Here is a 20,957-nt window from a genome sequence, read left to right on the forward strand (position 1 = left end):
TAGAATTATGTATGAGAAGTATGGCATCTCTATCTAATGTTCGTGAAACTGACTGTAATAGGACAGTAATAACTTGTCACACCTTCTGGAATGTCTTCCTTGCCAACATATACCCAGTATCTACATGGGTTTCATTTAGCAACTTTAGAAAATATTACAGAGTGGAATCGATCTGTCGGTCTTGGTCATGGTTGGAATTACCATGCTTTGTGATATTCTTTCCTGCGATCACTAGGGTAAGTATGCTGAAGACTCTTCCCTTGCAGTAAAGGAGGATGACTCGGGCAGTAACATGTGAAAGTTATGTACTTAATATAATGTTAGTTAAGCATAGTCTTTTTTAAATACCTTTATTAAAATATCACTTTAAGACATAGGCACGTATGCATTAATAAACAAACTATAGTAAATTTTTTCCATTTATACACATTATGCATGACATGTTTCTTTGTAACAAATGTGTTTTAGTCCAGCATTACTTAAATCACTCATTCCCAGTCTTCCGCTAAACCTCACTTCTTCTCCATGTATTGATCCTGCAGATTCCATTTATCTGTATGTAATTTGCGCCCATCCTTTTCTAAAGATCCCTCTACCGGTTCTTTTATCTCATTTACACTATTCAGTACTTCAAATGCAGTTGGTTTAGATTTTGATTTCTGTTTTGTAGTATTTGCTTTTTGGCAGCCAACAGAATTAAACTTACTAAGGCCTTACTTAAGTCTAGACAATTTAGATCCTGTGTTCCAGCTCACTTTAATAATTTTCTTTGTTACAGCCATTTGCTTTCCCAGTGTGTTTCTGACAGAGTACTCTGGAGGGATATTTTAAATCTGCTAACTTACTACACTACCAAAAACATGTTCCCAGTTACTTCTTTCTTCCGTATCACACTTCCAACATTTCCTGTCTGATTGAGGAAAAATACTTTGAAGTCTGCTTGTGGTGTAAAAAATACCTGTGGAAATACCTTCAAGCAAAAATTCTAAACCTTCTGGACTTTGTTGCCTACTTGAGCCATGCATATGTCCTCACCTTGTTCTCTTATAAATTGCTTTTCCAGTCTCTCTCCCCAGTTTTTCTAACCTCCATTGATTGATTCTTATAGTTATCTTGCAGTATTCGATATGCCCTGCTAATTATCCCAATTTTTAACCGTTGCTTATGTTCTTAATTTAACTAAAAACTCTACAACAGCAAGTCTTCCACTTAGGACTCCCTTATTCCTTTAACTTTGCTTATACTCTGATATCAGTCCCTGATAAGGAAGGCAGTATCTCTAATCTGCAGTCCACACAACTTACTGATCTCATCCCACTCTATTACCTGTCCCGTCTAGTTATTTGCACCCAGCATATTGGTTCCTTTTGCCTATTTTCTATATCCTTACTTGCAGGCATCCCTTTTGACGAAATCTGCTTTCTTCATTAATGTGTTGGTTTAGATCTTAGAAAACTTTCTGCAACTTTATGAATATAATATTCTTTATGGCAATTGTTTTCCGTAAGGATCTGCATCCAAACTCCCTCTCTCCCTCAACTCCCACCCCCCCGCTTCATCATCATCCCTTTCCACTTTGAATTATAACCTTCTGCTTGTATTGTGAATATGAGCCTTAACTGTTTAGCTGTATAAAATCCCTTCAAATGTGAGGATCCTACACCACCATGTTCTTTTGGAAGGATCAACCTATCTCGCTTAACTCTTGCCCTCCTTTTCTCTTAGATAATTTCCTTCAACTCTTTATTAGTTGTTTTCCATAACATTTCCTCTGGTTTACAAAAAAAATATGCCTGACCTCATGACCTTGATATTACCCGTCTATTGATCCCTTTGTTGGTCAGCAGCTCAGTCCCTCTATTGATCGTCCATAATCTCCCTTGGGGATGTCTGCTCATTCCATCAGTAGCCTTTTGGAGCTAGATGTAGTTAGATTGGTAGATCAGCTGTTGATGGCCAGAGGTATTCCAACCCCATCTAGGACCTCCCTGCCACCAGTAGCTGAGTTTTTTCTCCACGGACTCCAACTTATCTTCCTCCTTCAACCTCCTCACCTTATTTGGAGCCCTTGATGCCAACGCCTCTCCTCGTGCCAACTTCTTCGGTACCGATGGTGGATCTCACCTTGGTTCCAGAAACCCACTCTATGGACCTCAGCTCAGTTGGAGCCGACGCAGCCTCAAGACCGTGGCTTGGCTACAGGCTCCAGAATCCCTAGTATGGCACCGATTGTTTCCACTGTGCCATCTATGGATCTGGTTGCTTTGACAGTTCCACTTCCTCTCGCGGCTCCTTCTCTGGTGGCAGGCTCTTTGGAGTGGGGTGAGACCCCAGTTTCGAGGTTATCTTTCTCTGTTCCAGGCTTCCATCCCTATTCAGGCAGGCCTGACTTTCAGATTATGGAGAGAGCGCTCACCTCAGCAGGCTCACAGTTGGCACCCTCTACGTCGGAGTGTTATATCTGTGTGTCCTCTGGTTCACAGCTGTCACAATCTACTACTTTGGGACAGTGAGCATGGGAGCAGCAAGACACCCTACCGCATGGTACCTTCTCTTCGGAGTCTTCTTCAGACCTCCCCCTGATGAGCCACCCCATAAGCAATCGTGCAAGAGAAAGCACGTTGATTCTCTGGAAGAATCTCTCACCAAGGATACAGACTATGATGAAGGGGAGGGGTCCCCTCAGTCGCCCCATGAAGATGTCTCCTTTGGAGACATTCTAGAAATCTTAAAGCAGAGGGGTGACTGGAAGCCCACCAACCCTTCAACCAAGGACTCTGGCTTCTTGCAGGCTTTCCATGCCCAACCTTCTACTTCTTGGGTGACTTCACCTGCAGATGAGTCAAGTCAGTCAAGCTTATGGTGCAGCGTGGTTGGAAGGCCTCTGACACCTTTGAGCCAATTTCCCAGAGACCTGATAAAATACCCCCCCCCCCCGAGGATCAACCCCACTGTTCCAAGGGTTTAGCGGTAGATGCTATGGTGGTGGCAGCAACTGCAAAGAAGGAACTAGCAGAGGAGAATCCTACTGTCCATCCTCCAAACCGAGAGTCTCTGATGTTGGACAGATTAGGGAAGTGGGTTTATGCTTCAGCCACCTTTGCCATACGGTCATTGAATTATTTGGCACATTTTACCCGTCTTCAAAAGGACCTGATCATTGAACTCTCAGGAACCCTAGCAGGAGCAGTGTCGTAGGAACTACGTGATAAGGTTGCCTCCCAGCTTGCGACCCTAGAATTATCTCTAACTCCTCCATGCGGTTGATTGCACATACAACTGAAGGGGTGGCCAGAGCAGCAGGTGCAGACGTTGTCATGAGACGTCACACCTGAATGCACTTGTGTGACTTCGCAGACCCCTTCAAGTCTTCCCTCGTCAATGCTCCCTCACTGTTTGGCCCAAAAGTTAGACATATTAACCAGGTGTGAAAAGGATGGAAAGTCCCTTTCTGCTGTAGGCGTACATTTTTCCACTCCTCAACAACCCTATTTCAGGAATCAGAGGAGTGGAAAGATGTGGTACAAGAAGCCCCAAGAGCCTTTTAGGGACACACATGGTGAGTTTTATCCCCGAGGCAGAGGGGAGAACTCATCATGAAGACAATCCCCCCATGGCAGACGGGGCCTGCATAACCAAGGCTCCAGAGATTCTTTCTCTGGGCAACCCTATCAGCACCCCTGAGGGAGCAGCCCGATTGCTTACCTCTGGAGGCAGTCGGGGGAAGGTTTTCTTACCACCACTTAGCTTGGCATTCAGTAACATCAGATTCTTGGGTACAGACAATAATTACCAGAGGTTACCATATCCCCTTTGATCTTTATCCAAGGCCGCAAAGGTGAATCCCTGATGTTCCATCCAGTCAGAGGGAAGCAGCAGCTCAAGAAATTCCAAAGCTGCTCGAAAAGAGTCATCCAAACAGTTCCACCAGACCAAGTAGGATCCATATTTTACTCAAGATTCTTTTTAATGCTAAAAAAGACAGGGGACTGGAGGCCGATTCTAGACCCCAGTATCTTGAACAAGTTTGTCAGACAGGCAAAATTCTAGATGTTCACGGTTCAATCTATCCTTCATTTCCTGGAGAAAGACGATTGGATGTGCTCTATAGATCTTCAGGTGCTTATTACCACATAAAAATGGTCAAGTGCTCCATTAGATATCTCTGTTTCTGGCTGGGAGCCAGACATTGCTAATTTCTTGTACTGTCCTTTGGCCTCACCACAGCCCCCAGTGTGTTCACCAAATGCATGCCAGTGGTAGCAGCTCAGATGAGGCTGCAAGGATTCTGGGTGTTTTCATATTTACACAATTGGCTCCTTACCGCCCTTTCCAGGCATCTACTACTTCACGTCTTGTACTACACTCTAGAACTGGCAGGGTTCTTAAGCATTTCAATAAACAAAGAAAAGTCAAAATTGGCACCAACTCAAAGCTTAGAATTCATCGAAATGACATTCGACACAAGATCCTGTGTGGTTGCTCTACCTGTTCACATATTATAAAGGTTAAGGTCACAGCTCCAAGCAATACTCTCTCAAGCCATCATCCCAGCAATACTCTCTCAAGCCATCATCCCAGCTCACTTAGTCTTACAACTACTAGGGTCATTGGCAGCGACAGTCACCCTAGTTCCCTTGGCGGGGTTCCACATGAAGCTGCTTCAGTGTCTCCTAACGTCACAGTGGTCTCTGTTAACACAACCCATGTCTTATCCAATCCGCATAAATCAATGCAAGCAGAATCTGAGTTGGTGAATGAAGCCAGAAGAAGAGTTATGGAGTTGCCCTTCTTCACCCCCCAGCCCAAGGCCGTAGTGATCATGGATGCATCCCTAATTGGGGGGGGGGGGGGCACTTTCAGGGAAAGACGGTCCAAGGCACTTGTTCCCCCTTAGAGGCCAATTTGCATATCAACATACTAGAACTGAGGGTGGTGCTTTTAGCCTTGCAAACATTCCAGTCTGTCCTTCCATCGGAGACATTTGCTATCCAATCAGACAACATGGTAGTCGTCTGGTACATCAATAAACTCCGTTACATCGGGAAACCCTGGAGAGTATGACAATGGGTGATTGCCTCCAACTGCTTTCTGATAGCAACGCACATTCCCAGGAATTCCAGGGTGATTGTGGATAAACTGAGCAGATGTGTTCTCCTGCCTCACAAGTTGTCTCTCAATCCCATAGTAGCGACGGAGATCTTTCATCATTGAGGTCAGCCTTGCTGCAGTCTGTTTGCATCTCCCGTGAACCACAAATGCAGCAGCTACTTCATCCTAATCCCCTCTCAGAAGGAGTCCCAAGAGATGCTCTTCTATACGATTGACCCCAGGACTGCTGTATGCTTTCCTCCCATTCTCAATAATACCCCAGTTTTTGAAGAAAGATCACTGGTTAAGAAGCAAAGTGATCCTCATTGCACCCAATTGGCCCCGTCAAGTCTGGTTCCCTTTTCTTTGGCCTCATCTAGTTCATCAGCCATGGACTCTGGACCCCACCAACCTAAGACCCCTTTTTCGATCACCCACATCCCTCGAAGTCTTTTCAAACTCAATTACATAAAGTTTTGTCTTTTCTTTCTAGCATGTCGAAGGGTCAGTTGCTAGCGTCCTCTCCTGCTCAGCTGGTGAATCTGGGAATATTGAGGCAATGTTACAATTGCCTCATGTACACAGACAACCCTCTCCTTCTCCCACAAAACACAAATACATGCGAGAGATGCAACTATATAGCCAAACTGGAGGCTGAGCTCTCTCAACATAGGACTGGCAAGACCAGACAGGAGGAGAAGGTAACCACACACACCGCAAACCCAGTCTCACATAGTACTATCACAACTTCAAATCATACACATAAACACACAAAGACATACTCGGAGGCTCTGACCAAAAATCTACCAAAACAGCAGAGGCCACCAAAGCAGACACCCAAACAACTGCCACCTCAGGACACAACACATGCAACACATAGACCACAAAGTCAGTGTGCCAAACAGTCACAGCCCTTAAGGCCAAACACAATGCCAGACACACTCGTCATAGGTGACTCCATAGTCAGACACACTGACATCCCACTCACCAGATTGAGTAAGGAGAATGTCACAGTAAGCTGCCTGTCGGGTGCTAGAATCCGCCACATAACGCAAGCACTCAGGTCACTCAACAGCAAGTACAAGTATGACTCAGTCATTGTCCATGCTGGTGTGAATGACCTGAGATGTACCTCCCTGGACTACATGAAAAGAGACATAGAGGAGCTCTCTGATTATGTAGCCCAGGCAGGTATGACCCTGACCTTGAGCAGTATCCTACCTTCACCAAGAATGATGCCACAATACAGAAACAAGATGATCAGCTTTAATAATTGGCTTAATCTCTGGTGTCATTCAAAGGGGATCCAATGTCTGTCTGCCTGGGATGACATGCTGGACAAGCCACGCTGCTTCGCAAGGGACGGCTTGCACCTTTCACCCCTAGGCTTCCGGATATTGGCAAAGGCTCTTGCCACCCCCATAGTGCCTTTTTTAGGCAAGGCTCAAATTCTAAACCTACCACCCTAGAACACAAAAAAGAAAAAAAACTAAGGGTAATGCTGCTCAATGCCAGAAGTCTCAACCTCAAGATGCACGCATTCGAAGCCCTTCTCAGTATGGAGAACATCGATGTCTGTGCTGTGACTGAAACCTGGTTCAAGGCTCCTGAGAGCACCCCGGCACTATCAGGTTTTACCTCATATCATGCGTTCCGGCCCCAAAGTCCGGACCACACCAAGAAAGGGGGGGGGGGTATCCATATTCATCAAGGATACCCACACCTCCAGGTTGGTGGCAATGCATGAGGCATCGGAGACCATCCAGGTGCAATTAACCATAGGCAAGACTGCTCTGCAATTTGTAGCATGTTACAGGCCACCCTCTCAAACTCAGGAACCTCACACAGCTTTCCTGAAAATACTGGAGGGGATAAATGTATCTCCAGACACCATCATATTAGGTGATTTCAACTATCCGAATATAGACTTGGGATCATTACTCAAGCCCCAACACTCTAGCCCAAAGGTTCCTAGAGTTCATAAACTCTAATGCCATGGAACAACTAGTCACCATCCCCACAAGAGGAGAAACATACTAGATCTCATCATCACGAACATGGGGACACAATGTTCAACACCGGAAGTATACCCCTCATTGGTGAGATCAGATCATAAACTAATCTCACTGGAAGTCCATATCCCGCCCCCACCCCAGATAAAAAAGACCACAGTGAAGAACTTCTCAAAAGCCGACTTCACACTTCTTAAGACTGGTGTGGTTTCTTTCAAGGCCCCTGAGCCAGCGGAAACCATTACTCAAGCCGCTGAATCACTTACAAATGCCTTCTACCAGCACCTCCAGGACTGCATGGATCAGGCAATCCCAAACAAAACAAAGACTCTCTGCACCAAAGGCAAGCGCCCAGTCTGGTGGACCCCCGCCATAAACAAGCTCTACAATAAAAGGAGAAAGCTACTACAAGATAGAGCAAAATCCTTAAAAGGGAAGACACCCTTGATCATTATAAGTAAAAAACTACGATCACTCATAAAATCATCCAAGGCAAATTTTGAGAGAAAAGTCGCTAAGGACTCAAAAGACAATCATAAGGCCTTTTTTAGCTATGTTAGAAACCTGGGAGGAAACTCCTAGATATGCTCAGAATTAGTTCAAAATGATGTAAAAATCACTGACCCAACAGACATTGCCAACATACTGGCTGACAGGTTCAGTGCAAATCCCCCCCCCCAAAAGGAGAGATATCTATACCAGCGGATTGTAGCCCCCCAAACATCTCAAATGCTCAAGTGAAAACAGCTCTCTCCAAGGCGAAAAACACAGCGTCTATGGGACCAGATGGTGTCCCCGGTTGTGTGCTCCACGAACTCAATGAGGAATTAAACCCGCAGTTAGGGCAGCTGTTTAATCTTAGCCTCACCTCAGGATACGTACCCAAGGAGTGGCATATGGCAATTGTGGTCCCACTTCACAAAGGAGGTGCCTCCACTGACCCTGGAAATTACCGCCCCATCAGCTTAACAAGCCTGGTCTGCAAAGCTATGGAGAGGATCATAATGGAACTCATAAATAAAGACATAGGGGACTTACAGACATTGGATCCAACCCAGTTTGGCTTTGTCAAGGGCAGATTATGCCTTTTAAACTTGGTTGACTTTTTCGAAACAGTCACCAAGGCCATTGATGAGGGCAAGGCAGTCCACACAGCCTACCTTGACCTTGCAAAAGCTTTTGACACAATACCCCACTCAGGTATCATTGAAAAACTCACCAGCTTAAATGTAAACCCATACGTCACAAGATGGGTTGCAAACTGGCTAAGTGACAGAACCCACAGGGTCAGAGTTGCTGGCGCCATGTCAGACTCCAAGCCTGTCACAAGTGGTGTCCCACAGGGCTCAGTTCTGGGCCCCCTCTTGTTCGGCATCTACTTCTCAGAAGTACAGGCAAACACAGGAGGATTATGGCTGACAAAGTTTGCAGATGACTGCAAGCTGGGCGCCATAGTTGAAAACACATCAGACACAGATATCCTTCAGAAGGGTCTCATAGAAACGGATAACTGGTGCCAGAGCCATGGCCTAAAGTTAAACGCCAAAAAATGCATAGTCATACCCTTCGGGAAAAACAAGGTTACCCCTAGCTACCATATAGGTGGCAATCCGCTAAGCACAGAAGAGGTTATCAGGGATCTGGGGACCCAGGTTGACAGTAACCTTTCGTTTGACACTCACATTGCCAAAGCAGTTAGGAAGACTTTCTACATTGCCCACCTGATCATGAAGGGATTCACATCTAGATGAAGGGAGGTCATTGTTCCCCTGTACTCATCACTCATCAGACCAATGATAGAGTACAATGCCCCATTCGGAATGTATCTTACCCGACACCTGCACCAATTGGAAAGGCCCCAAAAGTTCCTCACCAAAAGGATAAAGGGTCTCAAAAATATGTCTTATGCTGCCCGACTGAAGGAACTCCAGCTCTATTCAGTCGCATACAGTCTGCTCAGAGGTGACCTGTGCCTAACATACAAGGCCATGTCCAACCCGGAATTAATGAACATGCTCCACCTCAAAAAATCCAAATCCATCAGAACTACAAGAGCAAGAGACTTAAACCTTAACACCGTTATAAATAGGATGTGCTGGAGGGACAGATTCATCACCCAGAGACTCCCTATGCTGTGGAACAAAATCCCGGTACATGTGAGGTAGAGCACCTCGCTGGCTTTGTTCAAGAGAAATCTTGACCAATGGATGGGAGATCGCAGGTTTACCCCAGGGATCACCTCAGTGTCACTGCTGGACAGAGGCATGGCAAAATAATGGGCATAGTATCCTTCAAACTTAAGGGGTGGTGAAAGCCACAAAACTTTTGGCTAGGCTTATAAATGCCCTAGGGCAGATAGCCTAGTATGAACCTATGAACTCTGGGACTCCTGTCTCATCTGCAGGGACTGGTCCATCACATCCTACCAACTCTCATGCTGACCGCTTGGTACCTCCACTTCCAGTAATTGCCAGGCAGAATAATCTATCTTCCACAGTACAAAAGATACTTCTGGCTTCCCATACTCTGTCCACCAGGAAGCTTTATCTTAGTAAATGTAACAGATCTGTGATCTGATCTCAAGGAGACCCCTTTTCAACCTAGATTAATAAGGTGTTGGAATATTTGTCAACTTTACTCCAATCAGGAGCCTCAGCTTCTACTATCCAAGTTCATTTACCAGCTATTTCAAATTTCCATAATGGCTTTGATGATTTTTCCTTGATATCTCACTGCCGCTGCAAAACATTCCTAAAGGGAGTTATGCATTTGAAGCCACCTTTTAAAGAGCCCATTGAACCTTGGAATTTGACAGTAGTCTTACAAACTTTGATCCGTCAGCCCGTTGAGCCAGCAGCCACCTGTGGTATAAAATTTTTATCTTGGAAGACCTTATTCCTGGTAGCATCACTTCAGCCAGGAGAATATCAGAATTGCAGGCCTTGTGTGTGAAGTGCTCATACATCATTTTTCATAAAGAGAGAAGTATCCCTTAGGACTAATCCCTCCTTTCTACCCAAAGTTGTCTCTCTCTCAAATATTAACAAATCAACTGACCTGCCAGTTTTCTTCCCAAATTTTTCAAACAAAGGAGAATATTGTTTACATTTTGTTGGATGTACAAAGACCATTATAGTTTTACTTAGAATGAAATCATTCAGAAAATCGGTCCAACTGTTTCTGTCTTTTTCAGGCCCTTTACTAGGCAAACCTGTTTCCAAAGTCACTTTATCAAAATGGTTGAGAGATTGTATCACCTTGGTTTATCATTATCATCAAAATGAAAAGAGTCTATCAACTAAAGTCAGGGCTCATTCTACCACATCAGTTTCTACTTCAGTGGCCTTTCATTGAAGAGCCTCCATGGATGACATTTGCACAGCGGTTACTTGGGCTACCCCTCATACCTTTATCACTCATTACAAATTGGATATGGTCTCCAGCGGAAGAGCATCCTTTTTCTCTGTGGTGCTCAGGAATGTCCTTCCATAAGGCCTCCCAAGACATAAAGTAGCTAGGGACTCTGTCCCAACTGTCATGAATGAATGAAGGCTGACAACATCAGATAAAGAAGTTATGTTTTTACTATAACATTCCATCTGAGTTGTCGATCTTCATTCGTTCTCGACATCCCACCCTCCTACCGCCTCCAAAGACTCTTGGAGGTTCGGATCTAGTCCTGGTTCTCTAGTAGAGCAGTTGCTCAGACAAAGCTTCTGCTTCCTTATTTCTACGGGCAAAGTCGATCTGAAGGGAATGGAAGAGAGGCAGTATGGGTAACATCAGCTTGAGAGTTTCTGGCTGGCTCGAGCTTGTTGCAACAGCCGAGTCAGTTCTGAGAATGGAACAGAGACCCAACTGTTAAGAATGAGCGACAACACAGATGGAACGTTCTGTTAAGAACATAACTTTTTTTTTTTGCTGAACCAAGTCATGATTGGGTACATAATTTATGACTATAGCCTTTAATTTATCCTTAATAATTTTAATCTCAAAATGTTCCACAGCACCAAGATGTCCTTTCCTGGATGTATCAAGTACAAAACAATATCATCTGAAAACGAAGCCAAATTTTCTTGATTACAGTACCATTAATATTCTTGAATTCAGCAAGTCCCTTATTTTCCTTGCCAGTGACTCTAAATATAAAGCAAATAATGTAGAAAGCGGACACCCTGGCCTGTTCCTTTGTTTATACACTTCTTATCAGCGAGGTACCCTTGCTGCCAATCCTTCATAATCCACCTAATTAAACTTATTATTATTTTAGGGAATGCAAATGCTTCGGTTGTTGTCCACACAAAATTTCATCTTACTCTGTCGAATATTTTTTTGCATCAAGACCCAACAACAACAGTGCTATTTTCTTACATTCCGTTTCCTACTGGATCATCATTGTTCTATTAATGTTGTGAAATGTTTGCCTCCCCTCCGCAAAACCACATTGATCCATATTTGTCAGTTTGGCAATGCCTTTGCCATTCTTTTAGCTAATATTTATAAACACTTTACACTAATGGATTAAAATTGAAATGGGGTCTGTATGTGACTGGGTATGACTGGTCTTTTCCCTGTCTGGGTAATACAGCCACCACAGCTTTTTTCCAAGATGCTGATGCTTGTAGATCTTTATCACTTTCTTCCCTCCTAACTTCCACAGGAGTACTATCTGTTCCTGGAGACATCCCTGCAGATTGATTTATATATAACCATTTTTATCTGTTCTCCTCTCGATGTCCTTCAAGGATGCATCTGCAGTCATAACAAATGGGTTGTCCTGCCTCAGGCAGCCCTTCAGTCGGCCGGATTCCAAAGTCTGGGTCTGGCCTCGGCTGATGTCGCACTTCACCCGACGTCACAGCTGCTGGGGTATAAAAGCATCAGCTGACGCCATTTTCCTCAGTCTTTCTTGCCGCGCGGTGCTCGAAGCAGAAGCTGTTCGCAAGTGCCGGTCGGTCAGATCCAGAGATAAGTACCCCGTTGGGGACTCTTTCTTGCCTCAGCCGATGTCAGACAAAGTAAATAATTGTTTAACTTGTGGGAAACAAATACCTCATAAGGATTTCCACTCTTACTGCCTTTCTTGCTTAGGCCCAGACCACGACGTATCAGCTTGTTTAGCCTGTGCTTCCTTCAACCGACGGACTCTCAGACGTCGGTCGGAGTTTGCAGAAGAGTTTTTTGGCTCCACTTTTGCATATAAAATGCCGTCGGAGACTCCGACTACACATTTAGCTAAAAACCGCAAAGAAAAGGACCGACACTCGCGGCCCGCGGTTTCGGCTGAAACCACGGTTAGGCCTACCGCGAGTGTCTCGGTTTCGGCTGAAACCGAGACCTCGGTTCCCCCTTCGGCCGAAAGCATGCCTCTGATAACCGAGGCCACACAGGCCATGGCTGAGTCGGCTACAGAAATTCCTGCTGAAGTAGCAGGCACACAAGAGTTGTCTGACACTATTCCGTTGGACATCTCTACTCCTGCACGTGGGGCAGCTAGACCCCCTGCTTCTATGTCTATCAAGGCCTTTTCCAGGGCTAAAGCAGCCAAACTTTCCAAGGCCTTACCTACAAAAGCTCCCTCTCACAGGCCTACCTCAAGTTCCTAGATTCTCAGCCTTGCTGAGGACCTTATTTCTCTGATTAGGGGAACCCAACCTCACCCAGACAGGGCCTCACAACCCCCTCCTGAAAAGAGGCCTAGGACTGAACCCCCTGAACCTCTCTCCTCTGACTACTCCTCGGATGGTTCAGATTTATCTGACCATCAGGAAGGCCCGTACTCACCTTATGAGGATTCTGATGCAGAAGACTCCATTCCTTCTGCCTCACCTCCAGAAGAATTTTCATTTGGGGAAACCCTACACTCAATGAGGGAACACTTCCATTGGCAGGGTCAGGATTTTTCTGATTCTAGGAAAAGGCTAAGAACTTTTTTACACTTACCACAGCATAGGCCTTTAGCCATTCCACCTGTACTATCAGTTGTTGATGATGCATACACTGATGCCAGTACTGCCCCTGATTCTCTTCCCCCAGCCCCTGCAAAGCCTGACAGATACTACAGGGTCCCGGATTCTCTCTACCACTTGTATAAGGCTCATGCTGCAGACCCAGAAACCATTTCTCAGGGCCCTAAAGGTGTTGCAGCTGCCTCTGCCAAAAACCCACTACCCTCTGAAAGAGAATCTAGAGCATTAGAGAGATGGGGTAAAAAGGTTTATACATCTGCTACTCTTTCTGCCAGGGCTTTAAACTGTCAATTGCACATGATACAGTACCAGGAATTTTTGTTAGATCAGCTGAATAAAAAGCTGGCCTCTCCTGAACCTTTAGACTGTAAGTCCCTTCAGGATTTGGTACACAACTCTCAGCAGGTCAGTAATCATTTCTTAAAATGTGGCTATGATGCACTGGAGGCTTCATTTAGATCAGCTATGACTGGAGCAGTGATTCGAAGGCATGCCTGGTTAAAAGAACAATCCTTACCAGACCATGTTAAGTCTAAACTCCTGGATGCCCCTGTGGAGAAACAAAGTTTGTTTGGCTCCCCTGCACAGGAGGTTCTAAAGAAAGTGGAAGAAAAAGCAAAATCTGTCCAAACAGTCAAGGATTTTTTGCAGGTCCAACCTCCGAGGTTTAGCAGAAATTGGCCTTCAAAGAATTGGTCCTTTCCAGACACCTCCAGAGCACAGAGAGGCAGAAATAGACGCCCAAGAGGCAGAGGTCAATCTAGGGGTCCCTACAGGGGTCGTCAGTGGCAACCTGCCAACCAAAGAAGTGCCGCCACAGCTGCGATTGCAACCACTTCTACAGGACAGACACAATGACTTGGCTCTGATTCCGCCTACCAGGGAACAACTGGAGGCACCCTTGGGCGGAAAGCTAGCTTTATTCTCAAGAAATTGGCATTGCATTACAGGAGACAAATGGACTTTACAAACAATAGACAAGGGCTACAGGTTTCACTTCCACACTCTACCAAAAAAGAGAGGAATGCCAAACCTTCCACCAAGCCAGAAATCAGAGGCTCTAAAACAAATCATCAGTTTACTAAGGATGAGAGCAATAGAAAAGGTACCATCTATGGAACAAGGCCAAGGATTTTACTCCAGACTATTCCTTGTACCAAGAAAAGAATATCAATGGAGGCCTATTCTCGACTTGTCCGCACTGAACACATATCTCATTGTTCCAAGATTCAAAATGCTGACCCTACAGCAACTTCTTCTCATGTTGGGCAAGGAGTCTTGGCTGGTGACTCTAGATCTCAAGGAGGCATACCTGCACGTCCCTATACGACCAGATTGCAGAAGACACCTCAGATTTCTTGCAGGATCAGAGCATTATCAATTCTCAGCATTGCCCTTTGGCTTATCTACTGCGCCCAGAGTATTCACGAAATGCCTGGCATCAGTAATTGCTCATTGCAGGCTTCAGGGAATTCAAATCTACCCATACCTGGACGACTGCCTAATACAAGCGGACAACAAGACAAAATTAATAAAGGATTTGGCCAATGTCATACAACTGCTGCAAGTCTTGGGATACACAGTCAACATACAAAAGTCAAGACTAGTGCCATCCCAAAGGATAACATTTTTGGGTGCAGAACTGGACACAATAACTCAGATGGCTTTTCTCACAGAGGAAAAACAAAAGCAACTACCAGTCTATTTCATGGCATTAACAAGACAAACTCAGCTTACTGCAAGGAAAGTCCTGCAGGCCCTGGGTTACATGGCATCCTGCATAATATTGATCCCACATGCCAGGCTGCATATGAGAAAGTTACAGTGGTACCTAAGGAATGTATGGTCTCAACACAAATGCAGTCTAGAAGCCCAGATACCAATCATTCCATGTCTGAAAAAAGAATTCCTGTGGTGGGCTCAGGCCTGTCAGATAAACAGAGGATTGCCTTTCCACAAACCACATCCAAGGCAGACCATCACCACGGACGCCTCAGACCTAGGCTGGGGGGCACACATGGAAGACAAGTGTATCCAAGGCCTATGGTCCCAAGACCAGCTGAATCTACACATAAATCTAAAGGAGATGCTGGCAGTGAAACATGCAATCGAGGCATTCAGACCATTCATCCAGCAAGGACACCTGCTGATAAGGACGGACAATACCACAGTCATGTGGTACATCAACAAACAGGGAGGCACACATTCATACCCTCTATGCCGGATGGCAATGGACCTGTGGAACTTGGCCCTGAATCTCAACATCCAACTGCAGGCCAGATTTGTACCAGGAAAAGAGAATTCACTAGCAGACAGCTTAAGCAGAACTACCATGGATGCTCACGAATGGATGCTGCATCCAGATATTTTCAAAACCATAACAGAGAAATGGGGAATGCCAGAGATAGACCTGTTCGCCTCCCCACACAACCACCACCTGAAGAAATTCTGCTCAAGAGTATACCACCCACTTGCCTGGAGGGTGGACTCCCTTTCTTTCAGCTGGAAGGCCCTGACAGTATATGCTTTCCACCTCTTCCCTTGATGTACAAAGTTCTACTGAAGATCAGAGAGGAACAGCCAAAGGTAATTCTGATAGCTCCAGACTGGCCAAGGCAACATTGGTACCCGCTACTGAGAAGCATGTCTCGGACGCACTCATGGCATCTACCTCTATGTCCTTTACTTCTAACGCAGAACAACTACAAGACCATGCATCCAAACTTAAAAACACTGCAGCTAACTGCTTGGAAAATTGCATAAAACAAAACCAACCTGATTTATCTCAGAGGGTTAAGGACATTATCCTGGAGGCTCGCAGACCCTCCACAAGGAAAACATATTCAGCCAAATGGAAAAGATTCCTCATTTGGAGTGCAGAAAAGGGAGAAAATGTCACACTAGCAAACCTAGCACACATCCTGGAATACTTAGCAGAACTGTTCCACAATGGCCTGTCCTATTCTTCCATTAAGATACATGCATCAGCAATTTCAGCAGAGTACAACATGGATCCTCCTGTCTTCTCTCATCCTCTCCTCAGACAATTTTTGAGAGGGATCAAAAATGTAAAGCCTCCAAGGAAACCACCTCTACCTGCATGGGATCTCAATTTTGTGCTAGAAAAATTAACACTTCCCCCTTTTGAACCAGCAGCAACAGCAGACTTACAGTTCTTATCTTGGAAAGCTGCCTTCCTGCTAGCAATCACTTCAGCAAGAAGGGTATCTGAGTTACAGGCATTAATGGCAGTGCAGCCTTTCCTTATCTTCCATCAGGATAGAGTGTCTCTGAGAACCAATCCTACTTTTATGCCAAAGGTGGTATCCAGGGTATCCTTGAACCAAGCTATACATTTACCTACATTCTTCCCCAACCCACAGAACAGGGGGGAAAAACTATTACACACCTTGGATGTACACAGACAACTGCGCTACTATCTGGACAGAACCAAGGCCAGCAGAAAAACTGACCAGCTTCTGGTAGCATATGCAACAGGAGTGCAAGGAAAAGCAATTTCAAAACAGACAATCTCAAAATGGATAGGAAATTGCATTTGATTCTGCTACTCATTTCATGGAAAGACAACTCCTGAAAATATCAGGTCTCACTCCACAAGAGCTACAGCCACCACTACAGCTTTCCTACGAGGAGTGGCTACCAAAGACATTTTAGAAGCTGCGACTTGGAGCTCCGTGCATACATTTGCCAAGCATTATAATCTTCCTTTATACTCCAGATCCCGAGCAAGTTTTTCAACTGCTGTTTTACAAGGGATCTTAACTACACCATCATTATCTTAGTGCTTCCTCCCCCAGTTTGGCTATGGTATTCTACCCATTTGTTATGACTGCAGATGCATCCTTGAAGGACATAGTACAGTTTTGTACCTAACATAAATGTAGATGTCCGATAGGTATGCATCTGCAGTCAGGATTACCCACCCTCCTTCCCCTCTGTGGTATTCCTAGGGTACTTACCCCTCTTTTAGCTAGCTGGGGGAATCTATTATGGTGTATTTGTTTGTATGTATATATGTATATATATATTTTGCTTTCTACTGTTTGGAATTATCTGCATTTATCCAAATTTAGCCTTCCTAGAGGGCACCTGGCATCTGGGGCAAGAAACACTGAGGAAAATGGCGTCGGCTGATGCCTTTATACCCCAGCAGCTATGACGTCGGGTGAAGTGCGACATCAGCCGAGGCCAGACCCAGACTTTGGAATCCGGCCGACCGAAGGGCTGCCTGAGGCAGGACAACCCATTTGTTATGACTGCAGATGCATACCTATCGGACATCTACATTTATGGTAGGTACAAAACTGTACTTTTTAACTATTAGTTGTTGAGCCTCATCTTCCTCTAATGTTGGCATAATTGAGTCTTTCATAAATATTTTCATTTGTGTTGTTTCTTAATTCCCACATTCCTCTGCATTATCCAGATTTTCATAAAATTTCCGAAATTTCTGTCATACCTCTAAAGGAATCTCTGGTTATATTTCTTGTCATAGGCTCCCTAAGTTTGACAACAGCCCTTTCTACTTTCTGTTGCCCAAGTCTCTGTGCCAGAATTTGTGCTTTGGAGTTATTAAAAAATAATTGCTTAACAGCAGTCTTTCTAAACTCATACATATTATTTAAACACTCCCTTATTTTGCTCTTTTTTTTCCTGTGAGATTTCCCTTATTGTGCGATACTTTAACCTTTGTCAGCCCCTCTAAATAATTCCTATTACTTCTTAACCACATCTGTTTTTATTTTATTTCCAACCTCCATTTTCATTTTATTCCACTCATTAGCTATTCCTTCTGAAGAAATTTCTATCTTCCCTAATAATTCTTGAATAATTTCTTCCACCCATTCCTTGAATTCCTTTCTTTTTATCAGGTAGGTGAGAAAGCACCAGTGTCTCATTTTTACTTCATTATCCTGAATCTTAGCTTTTATTGCTGCATGATCTGATATAGTTGTTGGATATGTGTTGAAGCCTCAATTAAATGCACATGATCCTGTAAAATTTAATTTCTATCCAGTCTAGCTTAGTTATTGTATCATGGGGAATGTATAATTCTGTCAAGAGTTCCTACTACTTGAATTCACATCTTCTGTACCAAATATTTCCATAAATCTCTTCAGAAGTCTCCCCTCTTTTGTTAAATGTTCCCTTCTAGTTCTCTGTGATACATCCTTAATGTTGCAAATCAAGTTCCATTCTCCACCTGTAAGTAATATTCCCTACCAAAAGCTGATATTTCTCCCCAAATTTTCTTAATTCCATAACAACAGTTTTTGGAGGAATATCAATATGTGCCAGCGTAATTCTCTTCCTTTGCCAATAGTACATTACTACCACAAAGCTATCATTGTCTTTTTTCCCCCTCTTCTGTCACCACTAGAGCTTCTCTAGCAGTCTGTGTTATTACTCCCCTTTTTCTGTGTCTCTGGCATTCTTCTAAGTATCCATCCAAAAATCCTTTTCTTGTCAAATCTACTTAATGATTTCTTACAAATGTGTTTCCTGCAGCAGTGTTATTTGCAGTCTGCATTAGTTAATATAATTCAGCTCTTTCCATTTTCTCTGTACCTGTAAGACCATTTACACTACAAGATACTATTGAAAGAGTAATCATTATAATGAAAAGCTGTAGTTTGCGTTCATTATGCATGACCATTTGTATGAATGTGTATTTCCAACTAATGTTTGGCAGGTTAATCTTTTATACAGTTGTTTTTTCTCCTGTCCATTTGGACATATATCACACTTCTCAAGATCTTTTACTTAAATGAAAACCCTCAGGCAAAACACTAAACACATTTTCAGATGGCCCCTATCCCCTTTAAACTTAGAACAAATACACAAAGCTATATACATTTTCATCAACTGAAGTTTAACAGTTGCCCTAAATTGTCAGCTGCATCCACAGGCATAACCAAATCTAAAATTAAGGTTACTTTTGCTAAAAGCAGATTTTATGGCCTGTTTTCCCACTCCACTTAAACCAACTGTTTTCTGTTGTTTTTATATCTCTGTTAACCTCCCAGACATTAAAAACAGCATGTGTGGTTTCAGAAAACATTAACTTTTAGCCCAAAGAAAAAAGTGCACTGGCTACCTTTAATTAAAACTACATTATGTGCTGTACTGTTAGATGCATTGAAATAATAAGACTGCTGGAGAGGCTGCTATCTCTTAATCACTTCCCATAATTTCAAACAGTTTTTCACTGAACTGCTTGTCATTGTACCTTCAACTTTTGCACTTCACTCAGCAAAAAATGCTCAGAATTCCCAATATTTATTGTTTGCACTTGCCAAACAGCTTGTCTCCATGTAAAACAAGTCAGCAGTGGGTGGGGGGGGGGGGGATAGGCATGGTCTTCATTTATCCTGCTATACATTCCCACCCACCTTCGCCTGGCCTGGCTATAGGGGGTTATGTTGGCATGGATGAATGATTTGGTTAGTGTCACCACTCCAAGCAGCAGCCTCATATCTGCAATAAGAATACAGAGCATGGAAGTCCCAAATAAGACAAGTAACTACAGACTTAAGTAGCAATATGATCATAGGATAATGTGTGAACTTTGCCTTGCTTGTTGATGGTGATGGAGCTCTCTCTCCAATTTACATAGTTAATGTAATGTTAAATTTGGGTGAATAGGGCAATTCTCAACAACCAATCCACAGTCCATGCTTTTGCCTCTGAGCAGGCAGGGTCTAGAGGAATATTAAATTAGGTGTTACAGTGGTTGTTTCTAATTTGTCTTAGCATGGTCTAGTTGAAACCTGGAGGGAAAGTGTGTTTACAGAGCATTATGGTTAAGGAGGAAAAACTGATGGCCTACAGAAAGTTTTAAATGCTCTAGCAGACTTAAGACTGTTGCAGCTTTACTGCTTATTTTTGATAAGGATGGGAATTCTCACCCATATCAAACATTACGATAAGTCTTTGGTATTTGTTTGTGGTGAATGTGTACCACACGTTTGTACTTCATGGGATATGTGATCCTAGATTTTACTTCCACAACTTTTCTGATGTTTTGTATAATATTTTATTTGAATTTCGTAAACAGGTAGAAAATGGAGTATGTACAGCATTCCCACTAAGAGAACGTGTCATTTTGATGAAGAAAGAGGGTGAATCAGCAAAAAGCATTAATGAAATGCTTTTAAGTCGGCTGTCAAGGTACAGAGCTTCACCTTCTGCAACACTGGCTGCTTTGACTGGTTCCACTATTTCCAATACACTAAAAGAAGATCAAACTGGTAAATAATTTAGTTTTTCATGCTGTTTTTAAAATGCTGTGAAGTAGGTCTTTTGTGTCTGCTCTTTCTAGCATTGCCGGCATTGATATGATGAAGACTTGCTGTAAATGGATATTGGAATACATCTGCTTAAATGCACACATTTAATCAGTTTCCATTTGTGAGCATTACTTACATCTAATTTCAAACTACTTTTATTGAATCTCAGTTTTTTGTAGCATTTCTTTAAGCACTTGGTGCCTGGAGCTATTATGAGATTGAAACTGATGGTTTACATGTATAGCCACACCATACTGGTCTGATTTTTTTCTTCACTCCTCTCCCTCCCTGTCCAGTGTTTTGAACCTTAGTTACCTGGTTCTCAGTCAAGGCTCCATCTCTGTGCACTATTTTGTCACATCGACTCTAGCATGAGCATAAATAGAAACACCCCCCCCCCCCCAACTGAATGCTGCCACACTGGCATTGGCTCACTCATAAGTAGTGCAGACAGTTTGCCTTCATTTATTTTTGCCAGCTGCTGTGTGTGTATGAAATGTGAATCAGATGATGTCCTTCAAGAATGCAACTGCAGTCATAACATGTGGGTTGTCCTGCCTCAGGCAGCCCTCGGT

The 20,957-nt window shown here is 43.7% G+C and overlaps 1 protein-coding gene across 2 annotated transcripts in view; it reads left to right on the forward strand.

Moving 5' to 3' along the window:
• The window catches only part of HECTD4 (HECT domain E3 ubiquitin protein ligase 4), a 5,422,508-nt gene that overhangs the window by 1,181,835 nt on the left and 4,219,716 nt on the right, over nt 1–20,957 (forward strand). For both annotated transcript variants that reach the window (XM_044068422.1, XM_044068423.1), the window contains exon 8: nt 20,151–20,343. In XM_044068422.1, the coding sequence (XP_043924357.1) occupies nt 20,151–20,343 (193 nt within the window). The remainder of the gene's footprint in view (nt 1–20,150; nt 20,344–20,957) is intronic.

This window comes from Protopterus annectens, chromosome 4.part0 (assembly GCF_019279795.1).
Source record: "Protopterus annectens isolate FY-2018-M chromosome 4.part0, PAN1.0, whole genome shotgun sequence".
In the NCBI taxonomy this organism is placed as follows: Eukaryota; Metazoa; Chordata; order Ceratodontiformes; family Protopteridae; genus Protopterus; species Protopterus annectens.